This window comes from Ictidomys tridecemlineatus, chromosome 1, assembly GCF_052094955.1.
Source record: "Ictidomys tridecemlineatus isolate mIctTri1 chromosome 1, mIctTri1.hap1, whole genome shotgun sequence".
In the NCBI taxonomy this organism is placed as follows: Eukaryota; Metazoa; Chordata; class Mammalia; order Rodentia; family Sciuridae; genus Ictidomys; species Ictidomys tridecemlineatus.
The window spans coordinates 77,243,763-77,270,071 of NC_135477.1; the positions used below are offsets into that span (position 1 = coordinate 77,243,763).

Sequence of the window (26,309 nt, forward strand, 5' to 3'; positions counted from 1 at the left end):
AGGGACACTTCACTACTGAGCCACATCCCCAGCCCTCTTTTGAATTTTATTTAGATACAGGGTCTTGCTGAGTTGCTTAGGGCCTCATTAAATTGCTGAGGCTGACTTCTGCACTTGTGATCCTCAGCCTCCCAAACCATAGGCATGTGCCACCTATAAGCATTGATTTTGGGGGGAGTACATGTTTCTTGATATTTGACTGATTTGACATTTTCTCTCCAGAGATTATTCCTTAGTATGAGCTGTAATGGAATTATTCTAAAGTTTCTTATTTTGAATTCCTATCTGGGTTTTGGGGATGTAGGTCAGTGGTAGAGCTCTTGCTTAGAACAGAAATATCTAATTTGTGTGTGTGTGGTGATGGGGATTGAACCCAGGGTTTTGTGCATGCTAGGCAAGTACTCTATCAACTGAGCTATAGCTCCAAGAATTCCTAATTTTTGTAGGACCTGTTTTTTTACAATTTTGTTTCAAATCACTTCTTTTTCTTTGTGGCACTGGGGATTGAATCCAGTAGGGCTTAAACCACTTAGCCTTGCAGCCCTTTTTATTTTTTGAGACCTGGCCTGGCTAAATTGCCTCGAAGTCATGTCCCTTCTGCTTCGACCTCCCCAGTAGCCAGGATTACAGGCCTGCACTACCTGGCCACCTGTTTTTTTTTTTTTTTCCCCTCCAGGTGCTAGAGATGGAACCAGGACCTCACACATTCAAAGCAAGGGCTCCTCCATTTATCTATACTCCAGCCCCAACATTTCCCACCTTTTGACAGTTGTTTTTACACTTCTTGTTTCCTGAAATCAGCTTTTTTTTTTCTTTTGAAACACTGATCCTTCCTTTATGATCATCATCTACTGGTAATCTGACACTATTTTACGAATCCTTTAATTTTTCCGATTAAAAAATTTTCAGCTTAACCTGTGGTAAATGCCCTGACATCTTATCATGACACTACCGCAAAATACAATGGTAATAATTACTAGCCCTAGCCAAATCAAGAAAATTTGTCCCTCTGCCTTAGGCCATTATCCACCAAGTGTGTCAAGCTCAAGTGCTCTATGACTAAAAACCCTGCACTCCTCCGGGATCTTCTGAATCACGTTCTAAGGCTGGGGGGGTCTTCTCAACCCACGTGATTATATCACGTGAGCATCTTCGACCAGATAAATCCTTCCTCCGGCCCTGTCTTTCAAAGATGGCTTTATGTGCTTTCTTTTCTTCCTGAATAAGAGCTCTCATTTTCTTCTCCCACGCTGATCTCTAAATCAAACTTCCTTTGGGCTTCCGATTCGATGAACAGCACGGCTCACCCAGTGATCAGTGTCCTCCAGTGGTCGGTGATCGGTCACTGGGACCTCCCTCCAGCAATCGCGCCTGCGCCGCCACTGTACTCACCCCCCCCCCGCGAGAGACGGGCCCACTTCCCTGACCCCGCCCCACCCCCGACTGGCCAATCCTCGGCTCCGATTTGGGCGCGTCACAATGGCGCCGTCGCGGTCTCGCCCTTCGACGTCTGCCGCGGAGGCTCCACCCCGTCCTGGTCCTTGCGTCCTTCCGGCTCCGTCGTGGAAGCAGGACTGCGCCGTGTCTTCCTGAAGAAGGTGGGGTTCGAGGGACGCCAGTTCGCTGTTACGCCGGCAGCTGGCAGTGGGACGGGGACGTGGGCCCCTCGGGTGATTGTTTTCCGAGTATCCGGGGTGTGGGGCCAGGCCTGGGCTGGGAACGCCGGGAGCAGGTGAGCTTCCGGAAGCGCCGCGTGCGCTCGACGGGCGGGAGCCGAAGACCCGGGCCTGCCGCGCGCCTAACCCCGCCCCTTGGAAGCCCCGCCCCGAGCGCGCTGCCGGGGGTTTCCATGGTAATGGTAAACAAGCCTCAACTGCCTCAACTACAACTGCCAAGTCCCCCGCGTTCCACCCTCCTCTAGGTGCTCGGGGGGGGACGACCTAGGTGTTGGGTGTGAGAGCGGGAGCGTGGAGAATCGGCGCCCAAGGTGAGGGCCGACCAGACGGGCGACTGGGGGTCCAAGTCTAGGGCCAAACAACCAAGCCGACCAGGAATTGGACTCACTAGCGGTGGGAATTTGGGATTGGGATTTGGAGTCAGGGAGGCGGAATCCGAGATCCGTGGCGTAGGACCGCACTCTGAGGTGGGGTGGGAGGCCCTGGGCCCATTGGGGATGGTACCGCATGATTGGGATTTGGGGTTAGGGAAGCGAGTTCTGAGGTCTGCAAGCGCACACCCGAGGCGGAATGCGGACTGGTCCCACTGGAGTGGGCCGGTGAGGTTGGGATTTGTGGTCAGGGAGGCGGGATCCGAGGTCTAGGGGCGCACACCAGAGGCCTACAGGGGACTGGTCCCACTAGGGTAGGACTGCGGGGTTGGAATTTGGGGTCAGATGAGTTATGGCCAAGGCCTCACACTCGAGGCCCATCCCTTGACTGGGACTCGGGGTTTGGGAGCGGTGGTTTGCCGAAGGCCGCATGCCCTGGGACTGGGCTGGCGGGTTTCTCGGCCTCTCTTTGCCGGCGGCGAGTATAAACCTACGTTCGCCTGCGAGAGTAAGTCCTCCGGGCAAGCCCGGGACCCTCTGAGTCCTGGAGAGCTCTTTGAAATGAAAGCGGACGCTCACGTGGCTGGAGCCGCTGCGAGTTGCACAAGACTTGGGGGAGGGAGGCCGACTCCGCCCCCCTCCCACGCCGGGCCCGAGCCTCCGCTTGCAGTGCCCGCGGCCTTTTCTTCCTCCTCGTGGCGGCGCGTGTTCCCGGAGCGCCGGTCTCTGCGTTTGTCCCCGGCTCCTAGAGGTATCGTAATTGCGTTTTGAGTGAAAATATTTGACTCAGGATCTTAGTTGGTCACTTCTTCTTGCTTTTGATCTACTTCTTTGTGTTTTTGAATATTTTTGCTGGTCCTCGCTGCTCCCAGGAACTTGTGTGCTCGGCCTGGGCTCGGCTGCACCTTCGCCTCCTCCCTCCCAGAACGTCCCGGAGATGGCCGGCCGCTCGGGGCTCGACCACTCTCTGGGCTAATTTTCCAGACCGCCCCTGGGTGCGTAAGAATCTCCTCTCGCGTCTCCAGGTGCCCGCGAGAATACCGCCCTGCTACGCGCCGGTCCGGGTCGGGACTAAGGGCCCGCGGCCTCCCTCCCGCAGGGACCGGGGCAGCGGCTTTGCCTTCCGCAGGCAGTTAGGACTAGGGAGTAGGTCTCCCAGTTTTCACAACTGCGGTGGGTCGCCGGGGGCTTCTGCTTGCCGCCGGGGCCCAGAGCACGCTGGGGCGGGCGCGCGGAGGGGCCATGTGGCGGAGCCTGCCGCAGCCGCCAGTGTCGCGGGCGGCTGGATAGCTGGGGGGAGGGGTGCGGGCGGCGCTGACCTGGCGGGCTGGGAGTTTGAAGACTGGATCTTTTAAGTCAGAAGTCATCCGAAGAGTGTCGGTTAATATAATTCGTTCTGTCCACTGTGATCAAGTTTTTAAAAGTTAAATATTTCTAAGTTTCTAATAAGAATGAAAATACCTCAGGTTAGACAAAGATGTATTGGTGTTTTTAAGTAAGAAGTGGTGTTTTCAGTGCTAATTTCTGGAAAGATTTATTTTATTTAAAAATAAAAGTAGTCGGGGCCCCTGTGGCGCACCCCTATTATCCTAGCGATTCGATTTGGGAGGCTGAGGCATAAGTTTCAGGCCAACCTAGGCAATTTTAGCGTAACCCCCGTCTCGAAATAAAAACTTAAAAACGATTTGGGGATGTGGCTCAGTGGTAGAGCGCCCTGGGTTCAGTCTTCCAGTATCAAAAATAATAAATGAAGAAGAGTAGATTTCTATTTGTTGTTCGATCGACCCCAACACACTGCTGTCACTCCCACTAAATTTGTGGGGGAGGGAGTTTGAACACTGAGTTAAAACACCAGTCCTTTTAATTTTTTTATATTTTGGTACCAGGGGATTGAAACAGGGGCGCTTAACCACTGAGCCTTTTAATAATTCTTTAATTTTGAGACAGGGTCTTCTAAATTGGTTTTGAACTTGGGATCTTCCTGCCTGTGCCCGTGTCTCTGGGATTACGCCACCACACTCGGCTAAATTTCTTTTTTTTAATCCTGACGTATGATACATTTGGATCAGATGGGGTATAATTTCTCATTTTTCTGAATATACAGGTTGCCGAATCACATTGGTCATGCAGTTAGGCTAAATTTCTATTTTTAATGATTATTAAGTGATTGCGTTTGTTGTTTGTTTTGTGTAACACTAGAGATTGGACCCAGGCGTGCTTTACCCCTGAGCTATATTCTCAGCCCTTTTAATTTCGAGACCCGGTCAGCCTGTGTCAGCTGAGAGTAGCTGAGATTACAAAAGTTCCCGCCCCCTCCAGCCCTTTTTTTAAATTAAATTTTATTTTTTTTTTGTTGATAGACCTACATTTTATTTTATGTGGTGCTGAGAATTGAACTCCGTGCCTCACACGTCCTAGGCAAGCGCTCTATCACTGAGCTGCAAACCCAGCCTCTTTTCTTTTTTAAGCTGCAAGTGACTCCAATTTTCATTTCAGGATGGTGTTACAGAGCTTTTAAGCATAAAATATTAAGGTAAAAATATAAATTGATTTAAGAGAAAATATTGTGTAAAGAGTGATTTTTTTTTTTTAATCCCCTGTGGCCAATCATTGCCAACCTAGAGACAGGAGAGGGGCGTGGTATTTAACCATAATTAACCCCTTACCAAGCACAGAGCTAGGTAATTTAACCCATTTTCTGATCAGGTGCTTATAACTACTCTAAAGGGGATTATTATTAATCCTGTAGTTGGGGCGGGTGGAGAACTGGGACTTAGGTTTGACAGGGACAGACTTATGCCTGGGCCCCTATCCTCACCTTGTAAATCTTATTCATGAACATTCCTCCCTTTTCTAAAGGCTCGCAGACAATAATACCCTTATCACACTTGTTGACACCAGGTATTTAATTCAAAAGTATTGTGCATTAATCCTCAGCCCCCCCTGTGCTGGGGATTGAACCCAGGTCCTCCAGCCTATTAGGCAAGCACTACCACTGAGCTACAGCCCCATCCAGCTTTAAATATTTCTATATAGGTGGTTAGTTTGAGTCAGGATCAAAACAAGGTCACACCTTATATTTGGTAGATATAAAATGTCTTATTATCCTATTTCTTAAGAGCAAATACTATCCACTAGAAATATAGTGCGAGTTTTCCTTTCATGTGACACCTTCAAAGCCCAGGATGAATTTGCTCTTAATAGCACATATCAATTTTATACCTATCACATTTCTACTGTGGTAAGTGGCTGCTATATGTTAGTGATCTAAAGCATCCCTTAAAAGATCTTCCCTTCGACATTTGTTGAACATGTCGGGTTGATCCATTGTAAAGTTTCCTTTTCCGTGCTGGGTGTTTATTACATTACTATGATGTTTTTAAGTCTCTGAATTTTGTATTTCCTATAAAATGGTAGTAGACCTGTATAAGGTGTTCTGATTTTGATGAGTTTGTAAAGTGTACTTCACATGAGGTGCTGTGGTCCTGCCAGTGGCTTTAATTCATTAGTGTTCTTTTTTATGATGTAACTCTTGCTGATTGTTGCCTAGACCCTTGTTTTTTCAGTGGTTTCCAAATAGTGATGTATTTTAAGTGTTTTTACTAATGCATTATAGTTATGCATAAGAGTGGGGTTCACTGTCATGTTCACAAATGCATATAACAATTTGCTTCACAAATTAGCTTTATTTTAATTTTTATATTCCTTCTTTGGATGAGGGGTTACCAGGGATTGAACCTATGGGTGCTTAATCATGAGCACATACCCAGCCTTATAATTTTAGTCATCAAAATAAAATACATCTTAAAGTGATCAATTTTCTTTTATTAATCATTTGATTACTTTTAAGATGTACTTTGTTTTATTTTGAGATAGGGTCTTGCTGAATTGTTCTGAGTAGTTGGGATTACAGGTTTAGGTCACCATTCCTAGCTATACTTTCTATTTGAAGGGCCAGTTGAGGGTTTGTTTGTTTGTTTGTTTGTTTTCTTCCCCTTTTTGGTACTGGGGCAGTAGAGACAGGGTCTCACTCAGTTGTTTAAGGCCTGGCCAAAAACTTGTGTGATTCTCCTGCCCCAGCTTCCCAAGTTGCTGGAGTTACAGGCATGTGCCACAGTGCCCAGTTTGATTTCTTTTTTCTTTCTTTCTTTCTTTTTTTTTTTTCAATATTTATTTTTTTAGTTTTAGGTAGGCACAGTATCTTTATTTTTATGTGGTGCTGAGGATTGAACCCAGTGCCTAATGCATGGCATGCAAGCACTCTACCAGTGAGCCACAACCCCAGCCCCTAGATTGATTTCTTTTTTATGCTTACCAATATTCAGCATAATGAAGTGGATTTCTAATCCCTACCATGTGCCAAAGGTGGAAAATTTTTCTAGTCTCATCATGAAGTCATAGATTTTAACATACAGGACATGTTTGTTGATGTTGTATGAGGGATTGAACAACTGAGGGACACTTGCCCACTGAGCTGCATCCCATCCCCAGCCCTATTTTGTATTTTATTTAGAGACAGGGTCTCACTGAGTGCCTTGCTTTTGCTGAGGCTGGTTTTGAACTCCTGTCTTGGCCTCCTGGCTGCAGGAATTACAGGCGTGCCCCTCTAGGATGTGTTGTAATTCAGGCATCTTTTAGATTCTTTGATTCTCTAGTGATCCAGTGTCTGGCCAGTGGGAGCCCTTCATACTGGTTAATATGTCCCTACATTCTAATAATGAGCTACATTTCTAGCCCTTCTAATTATTTCTTGACACATTAACTTAGTAGGTCTTATAAAACACTTAAAAATTACCTTACTTCATACTTTATCTCCATTGATAAGTGTTAAATTGCAGTGATGACCTTGAAATGGGTTGAGTACATTTGCAATCCTGAAATCCAAATTGGCATAATGTTATTGCTTTGTGTATTGCTGGATTTGAGCTAACATTTGCTTAGGATTTTGGCATTCGAGTTTGTGAGTAAATTTAACTTTTGGAAATGGAAAATCAGTTTCAGGTTGATTATAAATCTAAGTGTAAAAGTACAGGTCAAAGCAACAGAACATTGTAAGTTAGTGAAATATCCATGTGATTTCTTGAGACAGAGAAGGCAGCAAATAATTATTAAGGAAAAAAAGGTATACTAAAATTTATAACCCCTAAATTCTTATTAGAAAGTATGCCCTTTCTATTACAAGACATCTCATGCGGTGCTGACTTTATAAATTTTTGTCTGTCTTTTTTTAAGTCTTAACTGTAGATATATATATACACTGCAAAAAAAAAAAAGAAAAAGAAAAAAACCAAAAAAAACGATCCATCATTGACAACTCCATTCTTTTGTCTAAGCTCCTCTTCTGCTTTTGTGTGTATGTGTGGTGCTGGGGGTTGGATTCAAAGTTTCTCTAATCCTAGGTAAGCGCTCCCCTGCTGAGTTATGTTGCTAGCCCTTTTTCTTTTTAGATAGGGTATCACACTAAGTTAGTTGCCCAGGCTGGCCTCAGACTTGTGATCCTCCTGTCTCAGCCATTCTGAGCAATTGGCACTGTGCCACTAGGCAGTGGCGTGTGCCAGTAAGCTTGGCTCTATCAGTATATTTTTAAAAGAACACAATCCAGCCATATGTTGGTGAAACTTTTAAATTATAGAGAAAAACTGACTTGAAAAAGTATATTCTCTAAATCTCTACTCCATTATGTTTTTCCCCCCTCCCTCTGTTTCATGATTATTTTTTCCACTTGATTTTTCTAGGCCACTCTTCCTTTGTATCAATAAGGGTCCCCCCCCCTCTGGTAGTAATTGGGGATGAATTTAATGATCTATGGTAGCAGAAATTTGTCTGTTTTTGGTACCAGGGATCAAACCCAGGGGTGCTTAACCACTGAGCCACATCCCCAGTCCTTTTTTATATTTTATTAGAGGCAGGGTCTTGATGAGTTGCTGAGGCTGGGTTTAAACTCAAGATCCTCCTGCCTCAGCCTCCCTGAGTCACTGGGATTACAGGTGTGCACTACCTCACCAGGCTCAGAAAGTTTTTAAAAATTCTGTAATGGAGTATCTGAAATTACTCATGGTTTCGATTGGGTTTTTTCCTATTAAAATATTTATGGTTTTGTTCAGCACAAATTGCTTCCTGAAGCCTGCCTATGATAGAAATATGTATTTTTCTCTGGGAGCTAGAGCCCCTCACTCTTTTCATTGCCAAGTTTCTAAGTTCTTTTCCTCCTCCTTTTCTCTATGGCAACCCCCAGGACAGAATGCTGTGTTCTTTTGAAGTTAGAAACAAGGAATCACTAGGAGCTATAGTTCCTGTCTGGACTCTTGGTGTGGGTAGTATGAGAGACAAGATAAAGTGTCAGATTTCTGTGAAGGCTTTTTTGAGGAAGCCCATCCCTCCTAGACCCCGAGGAACAACTTTTCTGAAGGGACTATGGGCTGGCATTGCAGAGGTCTCTCTGGAGACAAGGAACCCAAACCACAGACTTCTTGAGGCTTGCCTAGCTCCAGGATCTGACTGCTCTTAGTGATTTTGCTCAGGGGAGAAGGGTAAAGGAACCTTGACTCAGGCCATGGTAGTTTAGGATCCTTATCCCCACCAATGCTTCTTTCAGTTGTATTTTCTTTAGTTGAATCTAAACATGTTTCTTAGGTATGCTGTGATTTTACTATCTGGGGTAAGAGAACTACCAATATGAATCCAAATGAGGAAATTTTTCTCTCAGTGGAGAACAAATTTAAGACGAGCTAGGCACTAGTTGTCCCAGCAACTCAGGAGGCTGAGGCACAGGTTACAACTGTGCCTGAGCAACTGCTAGACCTTATCTCAAAAATGACTGGGGATGTACTTCAGCAGTAAGTACATTAATCCCAGATGTAAAGCTTTTTGGTGGTGGTGTTTTTTTTTTTTTTTTTTTTTTTTTTAAGTTTTTCCTATTAAATATTTTTTTAATTGTTGACAGATCTTTATTTTATTTATTTTTATGTGGTGCTGAGAATTGAACCCAGTGCCTCACACATGCTGGGCAAGTGCACTTCCACTGAGCCCCAGCCCCTTAATACAGATATGCAAAAAATATAGTGTAAGGTAAAATTGAAGAAATGAACACTGAAGAAAACAGTAGTATTATCCCAGATTTAACTTAGTATACTAAATAAAGGGCCTCCTCAGAGTTAAAAAATAGTGCATCATGACATTCCCTTTGGATAAAAATGTAGTGATGGAGTAAAATTTGAAATGTTAGCATAATGAAACAATAGCAACTTGGGCCTTTATAACTCTTATGATAGTGTTGTGTATGGATTGGCTCAGACTCCTCATTTCAGATCCATCAGCCCCCTGAAAAGTTAAGTATAATGATGTATGTGGGTACATGTTTTTGATGAAGCTGGTCCAGACTTGCATGATATGTTTATTGGGACTTTAAAAATATTGCTGGGTTGGAAGAGAATTTTTGAGGCCATTAAATACAATTTCTGGCAGAATCAGAAGACAGTAATAATAAATAGTCTAGGGGCTGGGGTTGTGGCTCTAGTGGTAGAGCGCTTGCTTCACACATGTGAGGCCCAAGGTTCGATCCTCAGCATCACATAAAAATAAAGGTATTGTGTCCAACTACAATGAAATAAATAAACAAATAAATAAATAGGCTAGGTTCTGCTCATATACTATACCACCATGAAATTATTCCTCAGACCCATCCAACCTCATATGGAGAACAAATACGAGCAGCACATACTGTATCCCAAAGAATTTACCACAAAAATATTAATACAAAGGAACCATGTGACAAGGGGCTATATGAAAAATAAAAATTTCTAACAAGTGTCCGGGAGGAATAGATAGGCAGGGTACAAAGGGAAAACATTATATTTGAGCTTCCACCTTCTATATTTAAACCATAACTATTTGGGAGAGGGGGATGCTTACCTTCATTCCACATGAAATTCTATTACTGTTTTCCACCCCATCACTCACACAGAACCCCAATCTGAGTTAATCCCCATCAAAACTTGTCATTTATTGATTTCCTATATTCCACTCTTCTGTAGACTTATAAAGGTCTATGCCCGTCTTTCCCACCATCTTATAAGTGCACATTTTTTTGCTGAATAGTCAAATCTCTTTTAAAGTTAGGCACCTTTTTTTGCCTGTCACTCAAAATCTTTCACATTTCTCCAGTTCTCACCAGTCTCTCTTTTGGGGGTATACCATGATTGAACCCAGGGGCACTTTACTACTGAGCTACATGTTTGAAGTGATATAAAATATTGCTTAGGATCTCACTAAACTGTTGAGGCCAGCCTAAAACTTTCAGTCCTCCTGCTTCATCACAAGCATGCACCACTGCTCCCTGTGCACCATTCATTTTCATATAGCACCTGAATTGTTCTAAAAAGCAAAACTTTCCACTGATCCTAGAATATAAAATGTCACAGTGGGCCTTCAAGGATATGAAGAATCTTGTCTGGCCAGGCACAGTGTCGCATGCCTATAATTCCAGTTGAGGCAGGAGGATCCCCGAGTTCAAACCCAGCCTCAGCAACTTAGGCCCTAAGCAACTCAGCAAGACCCTATCTCTAATAAAATATAAAAATTGCTAGGGATGTGGCTCAGTGGTTAACTGCCCCTGGGTTCAATTCCTAGTACAAAAGAAAAAGAATCTTTGTCTTCAGCCTCCTTTAATTGTACTCAGACTGCAGTCCTCTTCCCTGGCTCAAGTCATTTGCACATATTCTTTCTTCCTCTTTACCCTCACAAGAAAAAACATAACTTGATTGATAATAACACTTGCCTTGACTTAGTCACAAAACTGTTAATTTAAGGCATACAAAAAACCACTCAAGTGTAACAAATACATTCAGATGAAATACATGGTAAAATGCAAACTGATCATATAAATTACCAAGAATGTATTTTTGAAAGAGGACTTTAAGAAGCACACTTAAAGAATGCTTATCAGTTAAGACCATTACCAAGTAGAGCACTCTTTCTGAAAACAAGCCAATTTTATGACTAAATTTCCTTCACAATATTGTTTCACTTCTTGAACGTGGGAATTTTTAGTATTTTTCTCACTTAGATAGATGGATTTTGAAGCCTTAGAATCCTTTATATTAAGAATAAGCAAGGAATTAGGGTTGATAGCTTGTTATTTTTTATATCATTTCAAACATTCAAAAGTAAAAAATCAGACTATTTCAGGATGTATCTTAAAAATTAACTTCCTCATTTTTTAAAACAATTCTGTCAGACCTAAAGTGTAAATTTCTAGTCAATGTTTAAATTTCCCTTATTGCCCTACAAATATTTACCAGTTTGAATCAAGAGCCAAATCTGCTTGGACAGCAGCACACACAGGTATAGGTAGAAGGATGGTAAGTTCAAGGCCAGCCAGGGCAATGTAAGAATGTAGGGAAATATTGTCTCAAAATAAAAAGGGCTAGGGGTATAGCACAGAGATAGAATGTTCCTGGGTTCAACTCCTATGTGTGTGTGGGGGGGGGCGGGTGCAAAATATGTCCCTTGACTTGTTTTGTCCTTGAAATCTTGAAAAGCTTTTCGATGGATAAATGCCATGTCGTTCCCCCCCACCACCACCACCGCCCCTTGGAGCTATTCTGTGGAAGGACTGGCTGATTTACTGTTGTGAGTTTCCCTTCTGCATCACAATATTCTCAGTACCTTTTCCCTATAACTCATACAAAGTGGTGATTGTCTCTAGTAAATAATTCTGAAAACTTTTTTCTTTTAAAAATGACAGTAATCCCAGCCGCCCTCGAGGCTGAGGTAGGAGGAGCAGGAGTTCAAAGTCAGCCTCCGCAATTTGTGAGAACCTGTCTATAAACAAAATATTAACAGGGGCTGGGGATGTGGCCTAGTGGTTAAGTGCACCATCCTTTCTCCCAGACGGTTTTTAAATGTCAAATGAAAGTATAATGAAAATAAACATATACATCACCAGGTTTCAACTGTAAATATTTCTATTCTTAATAATGAGGGGTCTTTTTTTAAATTTATTTTTTAGTTGAATACAATACCTTTATTTTTATGTGGTGCTGAGGATCAAACCCAGGGCCTCACACTTGCTACGCCTACTAGCTAGCTCTACCGCTGAGCCACAACCACCCCAAACCAATGAGGGTCTTTTCAAGAAATAAAGAAATCCACAATAACAAAACAAAATTTATTTTCTAATTTTTTAACAAAATAGTCACTGCCCATTACCACGATTACTTTATAATTCTAGTGGCTCATTTGAAGTAGAATTTAAGTTTCATAAAATTTATAGCTGACAAGCAACTATTTTATGAACTGCATTTTTAAAGTTGTCTTAAAATAGGTGAGTCCATGTTCAAATGTACAAAATATTGCTTCCACCTTTCCACTGTAGAATCTAACCTCCTTCGGAGATCACTTGTTTTTAATTTGATGGTTTCTGTTCCACGCTCCCTCCCCTCTCCAGTAGCTGGTACTGTGGACTTTGACCGGTTGCTGCCTGGCTCTTTTCTAGAACTCACTGAGAACTGTCTTCCCCGTTGCTTTCTTCTCTCCTACCCCCACTTCCTGCCTTGGTCGACCGCGCGGGCCGCACCTGCAGGAACGCGTTTCCCATTGGTGACATCTTGGCGGGCCCGGCGGCGGCACTTCCTCCTCTGCACCCCGTGACCCACGTCCGGCCGCCGGCTTAGATCACGCGGCCTCTGCTCCCGTACTTCGGACCCGACGGCCTAGTCCGGGCGTGGTGAGCCGCGCGGGGGTACTTACCCCCCAGCGCACTTCTCTGTCTCTACCCTCCCTACCCTCCCGTCCCAGACCCCTTTCTGGCTTTCCCTCCCGGATCTCGGGACGCAAACCTGACCTGGTAACTCTCTGGCCGTCGGGAAGTTCTCCGGCCTGTAACTGCTCGTCGCTCCCCCCCCCACCCCCCCCCCAAAAAAACCCCGCTCCCACTGCCGCCGCCGGGGCGGTTTTCTCCCCACCCCATGCGGCGGGTGAGCTCCGTCCTCCGCAGCTTTCCCCTGCCGCCCGCGGGCCCTTGGAGGAGCTCCAGCAGCTCCTCCCCCACTCCGCCCGAGAGGCGCTGAGTCCCCCTCCCCCGCTGCTCGCCCCGCCCCCGCCCGGAAGCTCCCGCCCAAGCCGGAGCCCGAGCCCGCGCAGGCCCGGGCCGACCTTCCTGCCCGGCCGGAGCTCTCCGGGCTGCGGGTTCGTCAGGTGAAGGCCGGAGGGAACGCCGTCACCTTGTCACCGGATCTCGGCCTTGCTTCCCGCCAAAACAGTGCGGCGCCCCTGGGGTTTCGACCCTCACAAAAAGCACTTGCTCCAGCGATTTGAACTTCCTTTTCAGGTTAAGAACAAAAAAGATGCACCTGGACTCTCCCCAGAGCCTTCTACGTTTCTAAGCGTCGGTGGAATTTGAGGTTCTCTGGCTGCGAGCCGCGCTTACTTGATGAAAGAAATCAGCCCTACCTTCCTCAGTGGTAAGTCTTAGCGGAAAAGTCCGCGGCGTGGCCCTCACGGCCTCGGCTCCCGTGGACTTTTGACTTGAGGAGAACTTTGAGTAAAATAACCTGGCTGGAAACTCGCCGCCACCGGGAGGTTCAAACTCCTTTACAAAATAGAGGGAGGGGTGGGCTCCGAGTGAAAACTGCTGGGGACGCTGAGATGAGAGAGGAGGGCGAGGCCAGGGTCCCACCCGAGCCCCCGTCCTAAACAAAAGAACAACGTGGGTGGCGCCTGAACTGCCCTGTTTACTCGGCTGATAAACCCAACTAGCCGAGGATTTAAAGGCGCACCCTGTTTATCTTGATTAGAACTACCTGAAGGCGGTGTCAATCCAGTCTAACCAGTATCACGAGTGGGGAAGAGCATATTCTTTTGAGCTTGTTAGAAACGCAGTCGAGTCTGGGTTTTCTCTAGTCCCCTCCGTGATCCATGTGCATGCTCAGGTTTGAGAACCATCGATCTAGAATTCGGCTGGCTACACTGTCACACCATCTTGTCTCCAGGGGGCAGTTGTGCAAAGTCCTCCCAGCACTCCATACAGCTAAATCTGAAAACGGGAGAAGTTTTTTGTGTGGTGATTTTTTTTTGTTGTTGTTTTTGTTTGTTTTAAATACACTCAATTACAATTGCTGTGCTGTTAGCAGTAAGACTGGGTTTTTTAATCTGCCTCTAAACACACACACCCACACACACAGTGTTAGTGCGTTTCAAGTGTTAGAAACTTCTCTGAAGGAATTAAAGTGATCTGGCTTCCAGCTGTATGTTTCCCAGAGGGGCCTCAGGTGTTAGTAGGTGGACTAAGTTAAAAATCTTTGGAGCTGGAATAAACAAGGGCAGAAATGGGTCTGCTCTGTAAGGGTTTTCTGCCTGCAAGAGACAGCATATGGGAAGTTGAAGGGTTTTGAAAACTTGATTCCAGGGTATTTTAAACTACCTTTTCCTTTTTGTGTGTGTGTTTGTGTGTGTTTGTTGCTGTCAATTGACTTTATTTATATGTAGTGCTGAGACTAAAACCTAGTGCCTCACACATGGTAGGCAAGTGCTTTACCACTGAGCCCCAACCCCAAACTACCATTTCTTAATAAGTTTCCCAATAACTCTTACTTTCCATTTGTATAGTCCCTCAGCAGTATCTTAAGAAATAATCACAGGAAGTTTGTAAGACAAGGCAGATGTAATTTGTTCTGAGACTACAGACAGATTCAGCAGGATTAACTGACTTTTCCCATTTCCCATTTTCAAAACTAAGAATACTACTTAATTCTCAGAAATATTCCATAGACTTCAGCCCATGCCTAGTTCTTTGGAGACAGCTTTCTCAGGTGACTGAGAATGTAGTTGTTTTTCCTACTGAAAACCATATTTCAACATCTCCTCTCTACGGATAATTAAAAGATCAATGTCAGATCAAATACATTTTGCTCAAAGTTAGTTACCAAATAAAACTGAGTCAATCCTTTGAGTGTCTCCACACTGCCCCCAGAGGGATTCTTGTAAACTGTAAATTAAGTAAAACAATTTCTATCGAATAGTGTTGTCAGGGTGCCCATCCCAGTGAAAGGCAAGCTGCCACTTTCATCTCTAGACATGCTCTCTTTTTCCTCCTATCAGTATTTCAGTTTTCTCCCATGGGGTATTTCCCTTCTGTTCTCTATATTACCCTATGAAAAGGTAAACTTTCGAATTGCTGTTGGGATAGGTATTGTGAAATTTAACTGTGTCCACCCAGGGATAAAAAGGGTCTCTGGCCTGTTGGAGCTTAAAGTTATTTCTCACTCTCTTTGTAACAAATAATCTCTTTTTTTGTTGTTGTTTTTAGGACAATTTGTTACCTACTTTAAGTGTCTCCCACTGAAGGCATCCATCTTTCCTTGAGGTAAGAAAAGTCTTTTTTTTTTTTTTTTCCCAGTTACATTTCATTTGTTAAAAAGAAAGTGTTTTTCTTAGAAGTTTAAAGTATATTCTGCCACTACTTTAAATCTAACTTTGAACAGGACTCCACTATTTTCAACTGAATTTTAGTTAATGAAAAGTTAAGGGCTTCTAGAAAATGGGGTATAAAACTGATTCTGGAGTAAAACTGAGCAATAGGTGTATTAAATGTAGGGATGGTTCAGGAAAAAAAGTGCTTTTTTCTCATACCTTCAGAGAGGAAATCACTTTGTATCTGAAATAACATTTATAATCTGTAAGGGTTTCTACTAGGGGTCATTTTAAGTCATTCTTTGAAATGTCTGTGTTGTTTTATGCTTCTCTTGCATGTCTTTTCAGCCTAGGTAGGCTGCTGCATTCTTGAGGAAGCTGTTGACCCCACATTGGCCAGTTAATCCTTTGCTAATCTTGGTCCTGCTGTGCCAGGCCTGTGCTGAGGATGAGGTCACAGTGGACAACAGAACAGAGTCTGTTCCCAGTAGATATCCAATGCAGTTTTTAAGACACTTTAAACCACAAAAAGAGTACTATGGGAATGTAGGACCATGAGTTTTAGGTTGTGGATAATGGGAAGATCTTTTGGAAAGATGAGCTATTGGAGCAGAGACCTAAAGGATTAGCAGGATTTAGCTAGAAAGAAGGTTGGGCAGGGTATATTTGGAGGGAGAATTACCATGTGTGTCAAATCCCTGAGGTTGGGGGTGTATGTAGCTCAGAATAAAACAACAAAAAAAAAAGCTTGAGCTATGATTGGGTTGGATTGTTTTTTGTTGTTTAGTATTTATTTTTTAGTTGTAGTTGGACAGAATATTTACTTAATTTTATGTGGTGCTGAGGATCGAATCCAGGGCCTCTCACTTGATAGGTGAGCGCTCTACTGCCAAGTCACACCCCCAGCCCCTGGGTTGGGTTTGTGTTTTTGTTTTGTTTTGTTTTAAGAGAGAATTTTTTTAATATTTATTTTTTAGTTATCGGCAGACACAACATCTTTGTTTGTATGTGGTGCTGAGGATCGAACCGGGGCCGCACACATGCCAGGCGAGCACGCTACCGCTTGAGCCACATCCCCAGCCCTGGGTTGGGTTTTTTGATGGAGTGTGTGTTTGGTACTAGGGATTGAACCCAGGGCCTCACATGCTAAGCAGATACTGTACCACTGGATTACATCCCCAGCCTATGCTTGGAAAAATTTTTTAAAATGAGACAAGGGTAGCTAGAAATAGGCTATCCTTTGTATTGGAATTAATAGATGGATATGAAAGAAATGCAAAAAGAAAATTCTTTCCTTTGGTAAAGGAGGGAATTAATGAGTTCTTACTCTGCCGTGCAGTGTATACACCTGTGAGAAACTTTTTATATTTTTATTTTGTTTGGTACTGGAGATTTGAACCCAGGGGTGGTTTATCATTAAGCTACAGTCTTTTTTTTTTTTTTTTCCTAAGAGAGTGTCTTGCTAATATGCTTGAATATCTTGCTAAGTTGTTGAGTCTGACTTCAAACATGCAATCCTCTTCCCTCAGCCTCCTGAATCAAGTTCCTAAGATCACAAGCATGCTTCATCACACCCAGCTGTGAGAAACCTTTAAATGGTCCCTAACTTATCATGATTGAATGATTTTTCAACTTTCTGATGGTGTAAAGAAGGCCCCATTCAGCACTATATCTGTTGTTGGAAATCAAGAAATAACACACAGGGCAGGAGATAGTAGCACATGCCTGTGATAACAGCAACCTGGGAGGCTGAGGCAGGAGGATTATAAGATCAAGGCCAGCAGCCTCAGAAACTTAGCAAGGCCCTGAACAACTTGATGTGAGACCCTGTTTCAAAGTAAATAAAAAGGACTGGGGGTGTAGCTCACTGATAATTGCCTCCGAGTTCCAGTATCAAAAGAAAGACAAAGAAATATTGAACAGGATTTAGGAATGAGGGCCCTGTGGAAAATGAGATAACATAAGGGTTTGAGAGGCTGGGAGAAGTTAAGAATTCAGATATTTTCTGATGCCTCTGGTTGCAGGTAAGGCCATTCATGCTGTTATTGGAAGGTTGTAGAGATAGAGAAAATGAGTTCATTTTTGGTACAGGGGCGCTATGCATTTGTTTGTATACATCAGGCTTATTATTAAATTGGTTGCCAGAAGCATATTTTATCATTAGGAAATAAAGTGGAAATGAGTGAAAATGAGGAAAGTTAAATGTTAGTGGTGATGCATGTGTATAATCAATCCTAGTTACTTGGGAGGCTGAGGCAGGAGGATTGTAAGTTTGAGACCAGCTGGGGCAACTTAGCTAGGCACTCCCCAAAAATGAAAAAGAATTGAACTGGTAATATATGTAGCTCAGTGATAGAGTACTAGAATGTTTGTCTAGTATGTGTGATGCCCCAGCTTGGATCCCCAACACTGCAAAAAAGAAAAGTGTTGTGGATGTAGGTCAGTGGTAAAGCACCCTGGGTTCAATTCTCTGAAGAACTTCTCTAGGTTGTTGTCCAGGACAGAGGTATGGGTGAGGATATCAGCTATAAGAAGGGGCAAATTTTTGTTTTATAGATCCTGCTACAGCCATGGAACAGTCAGATACTTGGACTCTTCCAAGGGTCTGGTTTTATTGGCACATAAAATAAAGAATTCTGTTTTAGAAGGGACTGAATATGGTACATGAAGCCTAAGCTGGGTCGTGAGAAATAAGGAGAGAAGGGGGGTGGATAAGGAAACTGGGGTCTATGAAGAACATTGGCAGTTGTGAAGTTAGGAAGATATGATTGCAAAGTGGGATTTCAACAGGGTTATGCTTGGACTTGTGGAAGTCAACTGGTGGTAATGGTACCTAGGGAATGAGGAGATCCCTAGGTCATTGGACATAGGAGTCCAGGAAGAAATGATATGTTAGATGAATTATGTATTCTCCAGCAGGAGAATTGTGTATAGACCTAAGGCTGAGAACAGAACGTAGTATTTCCAGATTCTTCCATAAGTGAGAAGTATATCCAGAGTGTAGGTCATGGACAACAGAACAGAGTGTTGGGCCAGACTTGTCAATGGGAGTGGAAGAGCTCAAGGAACCCTCACTTTTTTTTTTTAATAGCTTTTTAAAAATTTATTTATATGTGATGCTGAGGATCAAACCCAGGGCCTCCCATGTACTAGATGAGCAATCTACTGCTGAGCCATAACCCCAGCCCCTCGGAAGCCTCACTCTTAGTCATCACCCTAAGAAGTCCAATAAAAACGTTTCCTGAAAAGGAGATTTCTAAATTGTTAGTGTAGAATTTCCTTAGTGGGCAGGAGAGCTATTAGTATTTTTTGCCACAGCAGCATGTTGTTGCACTGAGGGGACCAGTGCCAGTTACGGGGTCTTCAATAAGGCCTAGGAGGTAGTGCTCAGGAAGTACATGTTTATTAAATTTGTATGTGCAGTTGATTTAATACGTTTATGCATAGGAGAACAATATAGATTAGTCCCCCCCCTCATCCCTTTCCCATCAGCAAGGGTAACACCTTAAGTACATGTGGCATTTGCATTCTAAATTGTGATAATGTGGATAAATTCTCAGTGTTAGGTCTTGGTGATATTTTCAGGTTATTGCATATAGAGCTGTTTTTTTTGTGCCCTTACACCATTACGGGGGTGGGGGATGTGGAGAGGCTATTTTTCAATTCTTCATTTACAAATAAGCATGCAGGTAGCATTCTTGTCATTTGTGGTCTGTAGATACAGGTGAGTGAAATTCTTATACAATGTGGTGTGTGCCTTTTTAATTTCAGAAGAATTTAAAAATTAACCTGCTAAGCATGGGTGGTTTTGGATGAGTTGTATATCACTATGGTACTAATATAATGTCATTAATTTGGTTTTCCTTGATGCCTATGCAGCTCAGTAGTCCATATATCATAAATTTCCCTTTTTTTTCCCTTTCCTCAAATCTTTCTACATGATAGTTTACACTTCTTAAGAAAGCCACCAGTTTTTGTTTGATTTGCGGGGAGGTTGATGCTGGAGATTAAACCCAGGATCTCATACATGCTAAATATATACTTTACGACTGAATGACATACAGACCACAAATTTCCATATACTTCAGTGTCATCTTGTACATTGATGATTTAAAATATTTTTTACTGTAAATTGCATTATGTTTATTATTATACCTCATATACAGACTTTTCTGCTTGTCTTTCAGTTTGGCTTCAACCTTGACTGGCATTTGGTTGAAGTGACAGGAGAACAGAATCATACTTGTTATCTTGTATTCTGACAGCATTATTGCTGAGGAGAATACTGATGATTTGGGGGTTTTTTGTTTTGTTTACTTGGATTGGAACTAGGGTGCTCTACCACTGAGCTATATCCCCAGCCTTTTATTTTGAGACAGGGTCTCACTGAGCTGCTGATGCTGGTCTCAAGTAACTAGAGTATACCACCCCACCCAGGGAGAATACTGAAAAGGTTTCGCTCCAGTATTTAAAAAAAAAGAAAAGAAAAAAAAACACTTACCTGTCTTGATTTTTATTTGATGCCGAGGAGCAGATCCAGTGCTTCATGCATGCTGGGTGATCACTCTTCCACTGAGCCACAACCCCAGCCCCAAAAGAGCAATTTTTTATTTGGTGCTAGGGATTTAACCCAAGCCTTGTACAAAAACATGTGCTGTGTACCGACCTTCACACCCTAACCCCAAATTTTATTGGGGTGCCAGGGATTGTCTCTGGGGGCTGGGGAGCTTAATCATTGAGCCACATCCCCAGCCCTTTGTATTTTTGGAGACAGGGTCTTACTAAGTTGTTTACAACCTCGCCAAGCTATTTGAGACGGCGTTTCCCTAAGTTGTTTAAGACCTAGCTAAGTTAAGATTGGCTTTGAATTTCTAATCCTCCTGCCTCAGTCTCCCAAGTCCCTGCGATTATACCAATTATAAAACAAAACTACATATTAGTGGAGTAATGTGATATTTCCAAGTGTGTGTATGTACGTACTCCGTACGTGTATAGTATTTTAATCAGGCTAAACAGACCTATTTGTTTTTTCATGGTGAAAACTTTGGAATTTTTGTATATAACTGTCTATGGTCATATTCTGCTATGTAGTAACACTAGAACTTGTTCCTGTCTAACTAACTTAGTGTATTTTTTGGTCAGTTTTTCCCAATCTCTAGAAACTACCATTTCTGCCTAACTTCTATAAGATCAACTCCCCCCCCCCCTTTCTTATTTAATTCTACACATATCTATCTTTCCTGGGTTATTTCATGTATTGTCCAGTTCTGCCTCAATATTTTTTATTTATTTATTTATTTTTTTGGTGGGTTGACACAATGATGCTGAGGATTAAACCCAGTGCCTCGCGCATGCTAGGCAAGCACTCTGCCTCTGAGCCACAACCCCAGCCCCATCCACTTCTATTGTTAAGCAACAGAATTCCATCTGTTTTATTCATTAATTGACAAGACATTCTGCTTGTTTCCATTTCTTGTCTATTGTGAATAGTGCTGCAATGGACATGGGAATTCAGATGTCTCTTTGGTCAACTGATTTAATTTCCTCTGGATATATATACCCAGTAGTGGGATTGCTGAATTATATGGTGTAGCTTAAGAAGCTGGTGTCTCTCTCTGGCTCAGGCTGCCCTCAAATTCCTAGGTTTAAGTGATCTCCCACCTTAGCCTCTCAAATGCTGGAACTACAGGTGGGTACCACCACATACCTGCCTTTTGTTATTTAGGTCAGGGTCTGACTAAGTTACCAAGCTTAGGCTGGCCTCCTACTTGGTCCTCCTACCTTGAACCTCCCAAGTCATTTGCATTCCAGGTGCATGTGGTACATCTCACTGTTTCTATTTACTCATCCTTAACCTTCTGCATTATTTAAAAAATGGGGACATTATTTATTGCGTATTGTTTTGCGTAGTAATGAAAAGTTATGTAAAGTTGTTTTTGCCTTTTTTTTTCTCCAGCCACAGAAACCTGTGCACAAGCTTGTCTGACATCTGCCTTGTCAAGTGTCCATGATGCTGGGCCCTGAGGGAGGTGAAGGTTTTGTGGTCAAACTCCGTGGCCTGCCCTGGTCCTGCTCAATTGAGGACGTGCAGAACTTTCTCTCCGACTGCACAATTCATGATGGGGTTGCAGGTGTCCATTTTATTTACACTAGAGAAGGCAGGCAGAGTGGTGAGGCTTTTGTTGAACTTGAATCAGAAGATGATGTAAAAATGGCCCTGAAAAAAGACAGGGAAAGCATGGGACACCGGTACATCGAGGTGTTCAAGTCACACAGAACCGAGATGGATTGGGTGTTGAAGCACAGTGGTCCAAACAGCGCCGACACTGCCAATGACGGCTTCGTGCGGCTTCGGGGACTCCCGTTTGGATGCACAAAGGAAGAAATCGTTCAGTTCTTCTCAGGGTTGGAAATTGTGCCAAACGGGATCACATTGCCTGTGGACCCCGAGGGCAAGATTACAGGGGAGGCCTTCGTGCAGTTTGCCTCACAGGAATTAGCTGAAAAGGCTCTAGGGAAGCACAAGGAGAGAATAGGGCATAGGTATATCGAAGTGTTTAAGAGCAGTCAGGAGGAAGTTAGGTCATATTCTGATCCACCTCTGAAGTTCATGTCTGTGCAGCGGCCGGGGCCTTATGACCGGCCAGGCACAGCCCGGAGGTACATTGGCATCGTGAAGCAGGCGGGCCTGGAGAGGATGAGGTCTGGTGCCTACAGTGCAGGCTATGGGGGCTATGAGGAGTACAGCGGCCTGAGTGATGGCTACGGCTTTACCACCGACCTGTTTGGGAGAGACCTCAGTTACTGTCTCTCAGGAATGTATGACCATAGATATGGAGATGGTGAATTCACAGTGCAGAGCACCACTGGCCACTGTGTCCACATGAGGGGGCTGCCCTACAAAGCAACAGAGAACGACATTTACAACTTCTTCTCTCCACTCAACCCTGTGAGAGTCCATATTGAGATTGGCCCTGATGGTAGAGTGACGGGCGAAGCAGATGTTGAGTTTGCCACCCATGAAGAAGCTGTGGCAGCTATGTCAAAAGACAGGGCCAACATGCAGCACAGATACATAGAACTCTTCCTGAATTCAACAACAGGGGCCAGCAATGGAGCTTATAGCAGCCAGGTGATGCAGGGCATGGGGGTGTCAGCTGCCCAGGCCACCTATAGTGGCCTGGAGAGCCAGTCAGTGAGTGGCTGTTATGGGGCCGGATATAGCGGTCAGAACAGCATGGGTGGATATGACTAGTTTTGTAGTAACATTTGAGTTATTTCAATCAAATTTTCACAGGCAGCCAACAAGCAGTGAAAGCAGTTTATAACTAGAGAAAGCTGTGGGACCCATTTTGCACCATGAGTTTGTGAAATCTGGATTAAAAAATTACCTCTTCAGTGTTTTCTCATGCAAACTTTTCTTCTAGCATGTGATATTGAGTAAACTAAAAACTATTTTCTTCCGCTTTTCTTGATTAACATTTTGGTAGTATACTTCAGAGTGATGTTATCTGAGTTAAAGTAGTTTTAAGTATGTTAAATGTGGATCTTTTACACAACACCACAGTGAACACATTGGGGAGATGTACTTTTTTGGAGAACTCAAAGGTGCTAGATCCCTAATTCAAAGAGAAACATTTCTCATGTTTGTTTGTTCTATTTTTTTTTTCTTCTTCATTTAAAATTTTTAGGTTAAGATAAAGCTTTTTAAAGTTAGTTTTGAGAACTGAGACACAATACTAATACTGTAGGAATTGGTGAGGCCTTGACTTAAAGCTTTCTTTGTATTGTGATTTCCTTTTGGGTGTATTTTGCTAAGTGAAACTTGTTAAATTTTTTGTTAACTAAATTTTTTTCTTAAAATAAAGACTTTTTCACAATGACTGGCACAGATTATCTGCTCAGCAAAGGTAGCAAAATGGGTGGTTGGAAAGAACTCATTTTAATCCTAATGTATTTTAGTGTCAATTTGAAAATTACTTAGTTATCAAATATATGATCTTTATATTCTTAGAATTGAGGTTAAAATAAAAGTAATAAAAATGTTCAATATGTGCATGGTGGAAATGGTGACTGGAAACATCCCAGCAAATATGAAGAAGGACACAACCCCAGCCACCTTTGACTTGCATGCATTTGTGTATTTTGTTTTCTATTTTTTGTGCTCCGTATTTAAGCTGTTTGCAATATCCCTATGATGCTAGAGTTCAATATTGTTCATAGCTAGAGCCATTAGTCACAGCTCTTTTCACATGTTTCATAAAATGTGCTGTTTAAATGTTCTGGATTTTTTTAAAGATTATTTCCATAGGAACATCATTCCTGAATTAGAATTAGCAATGACAGATTTTTACAGGATATGCATACTTTCTTTTACTTTTTGTATTACTGGAGATTGAACCCAGAGTCATTTTACCACAGAGCTATATATCCCTAGCCTTTATTTTGACTCAGGTTCTTGTAGCAAGTTGATCTTGAATTTATAATCCTCCCCCCTCAGCTTCTCAAGTAGCTGGAATTACAGATATGTGTTGTGTACCTAGCTGGTTTGTACATATTCTTAAACTTGAGGCCTTTTTTCAAATTGCTACTAAAATTACTATGTCCAAATTCACTCCCAGATAATTCTACACCTTTTTTCATTTTATAACTATTAGGAGTTTAAGAATGTGAATGGAGGTTATTTTAGAAGCATTCTGTGTAAAAATGCTTTGCTATTGTTTTCCCAAATTTCACATTTAAAAAAATATAAGTGAACACAATACCTTTTGTCTTTAATGTTCTGCTGAGTATCAAACCCAGTTCCTTACCACATGATAGGCAAGTACTCTACCACTGAGCCACAACCCTATTCACATTTTAATAAGTCAAAATATTATTTTAAGGATTTTCATCTGGTGTCCTAATTACTGCTTTTGCAAAGAAAATGTTCTTGATGAAGTCCCTAGGGATTTTGTAAAAAGTGACTTATAGACCTGAATCTAGCAATTTCAGGCCTCATTGGACTTCACAGGCCCACCTGACCAGCCAGCCTTTTGTCCAGTGTTGTGGGTTCTCCAATGGCACGGCAAGATGGGAGCATTGGCCTCTAATGTGTAAGTATAGGGCTATAAATGGGTACCGTGGGAGGGCATCCTGGAACACCCTGATTTTCACCATGCTCCAGGTGTGGAGCAACAGTGCATCATGGGGAAGCAGAGATCCACAGGTTGTAAAGGAGGATTAGAGGAACTGATGGAATTCAATTCCAGTTTAAGAGCCAGATGAGGTTTGGGCTGCTATGAAAAAAGACTTCATTGGGCTGTGGGCTTTCAAGGAACCTGCTTTCAGTATTCATAAGGATGGGTTCCAGGAACTTTGGTAGAATTTGGGATGAGGAACCTACAGTAACAAGTAGGCCTATCATTGGAAGGTCAATCATGCCAACATGATGGTATCCCCTATGTTGTCTCATTTGCAGAGTGGGTTGGTAAACCTATTAAACTGATGATCCACAATCTAAGTCTTAAGATGCATCAACTTTACCAGGAACTTCGAATCCCTCAAAGATGAAGAGCTGTAGTAAAAAGGGTTTTACTGTTTTACACAGTGCTGACAATGGAACCTAAAAATATCCTATCACTGAGCTATATGCATAGGGCTTTGTTTAATAAACAGGCTCTCCCCAAATAGGTCTCAACTTGGTCATAGTAAAAATACGAAGACAAGGTTTGCCTCACTTTCCAAATCCTGAAATATCTGGCTTCTTAAAAGTTTGTCCATTCAGCTCAGCATGGTGGTGGTGGGAGTTTAAAGCCAGCGTTACCACTCTGCCTGCCTTTTCTAGTGTAAATGGGCTTGGTTTGTGGCTCAGTGGTTAAGTGCCCTTGCATTAAATCCCCAGTACCAGAAAAGTATTAATAGTCAATCCCGGTTGTAGAAAACTGGAAATAGGGGTTGAGGATGTAACTCTGGTAGAGTGCTTACCTAGCATGTAGGATGCCCTGGGTTTCATCCCTAGCACTGAGGGGGTGGGAGGTGGGAGATGCACATGGTACAGAAGGAAGAGGAAGTTTATTTTCATCAAAGATTCTGAGGAGCCTGATATTACAATTACGAATCAATTAGGATCATACCATATGAAAAGGCCTTATGACATCTGTTGATTGGAATATCTCCCATATTACAGCTTAGTGGCAAGGGCACATAGCTAGGAAATGGTCTCTGTTGAAAAGGGTGGTTATACTAGGAAAGACGGGGACCAGAGAAAACAGCAAAGAATATTTTCTGGAAGTGACCAGGGATACAGAAGGATGTGCTGGAGGAGTGGCATCAGCATTTTGAGACGCTTAATGGAAGATCAGCCCAAGGATTCCACACACAGGTAGTGTTGGCCATCAGGGGTGGTAAACATGATTGTAGTAATAGCAGTGAGGGACCTTGATCATCCTGGATCTGCGGCAAAGGCTAACAATGAGGACAGCTAATGAAGGTATATCTTGGCTAAAATAGCCAAAGGAGAAGACTGGAAACAAAACTGACATCAACCATGTTTTTCTTGTGGTTGGTTTTATGTTCTTAGTACTTGTTCTATTTACAACCAGTTCTCAGACCCAAAGACCATTATCAGTTGAGGAAAGGCATGGCACCATTACAACTACACAATATTTTACTATATTTCTCTCCAAGGCCTGGGCAGAAGGAATGAATGATCCCATTCTCAGGGCTGATAGACTTTGGGTCTAAGTCAGCATGAATATTGGGACCCATTATTACCTGATGACCCCTTTGTTAGAGAACAATTCCAGGAAGGTAGAGTGGCCTTGGATTCTCTGGATGGATACTGTGTGTGTCACAAGTTTATAGACTGTTA

General features: G+C 42.9%; 1 protein-coding gene across 5 annotated transcripts; it reads left to right on the forward strand.

The window, feature by feature from the left end:
• The first annotated feature begins 1,451 nt into the window (after positions 1–1,451).
• On the forward strand, positions 1,452–23,340 carry Hnrnpf (heterogeneous nuclear ribonucleoprotein F). 5 transcript variants are annotated; one of them, XM_005334401.5, is made up of 4 exons: positions 1,452–1,598; positions 13,377–13,509; positions 15,354–15,410; positions 21,414–23,340. In XM_005334401.5, exon 4 carries the CDS (start codon positions 21,465–21,467, stop codon positions 22,710–22,712), a length of 1,248 nt encoding a protein of 415 aa, XP_005334458.1. In that variant the 5' UTR covers positions 1,452–1,598; positions 13,377–13,509; positions 15,354–15,410; positions 21,414–21,464; the 3' UTR covers positions 22,713–23,340. The 5 variants fall into 5 exon arrangements, with proteins under 5 accessions (XP_005334458.1, XP_040127710.1, XP_005334459.1 ...); XM_040271776.2 differs by lacking the exon at positions 1,452–1,598 and adding an exon at positions 1,964–1,987; XM_005334402.5 differs by lacking the exon at positions 1,452–1,598 and adding an exon at positions 2,652–2,798.
• Positions 23,341–26,309: the final 2,969 nt, after the last annotated feature.

What these genes read in the sequence shown, in the direction of transcription:
- Hnrnpf (XM_005334401.5), top strand. Translation starts at nt 21,465, where the DNA reads ATGATGCTGGGCCCTGAGGGAGGTGAAGGTTTTGTGGTCAAACTCCGT.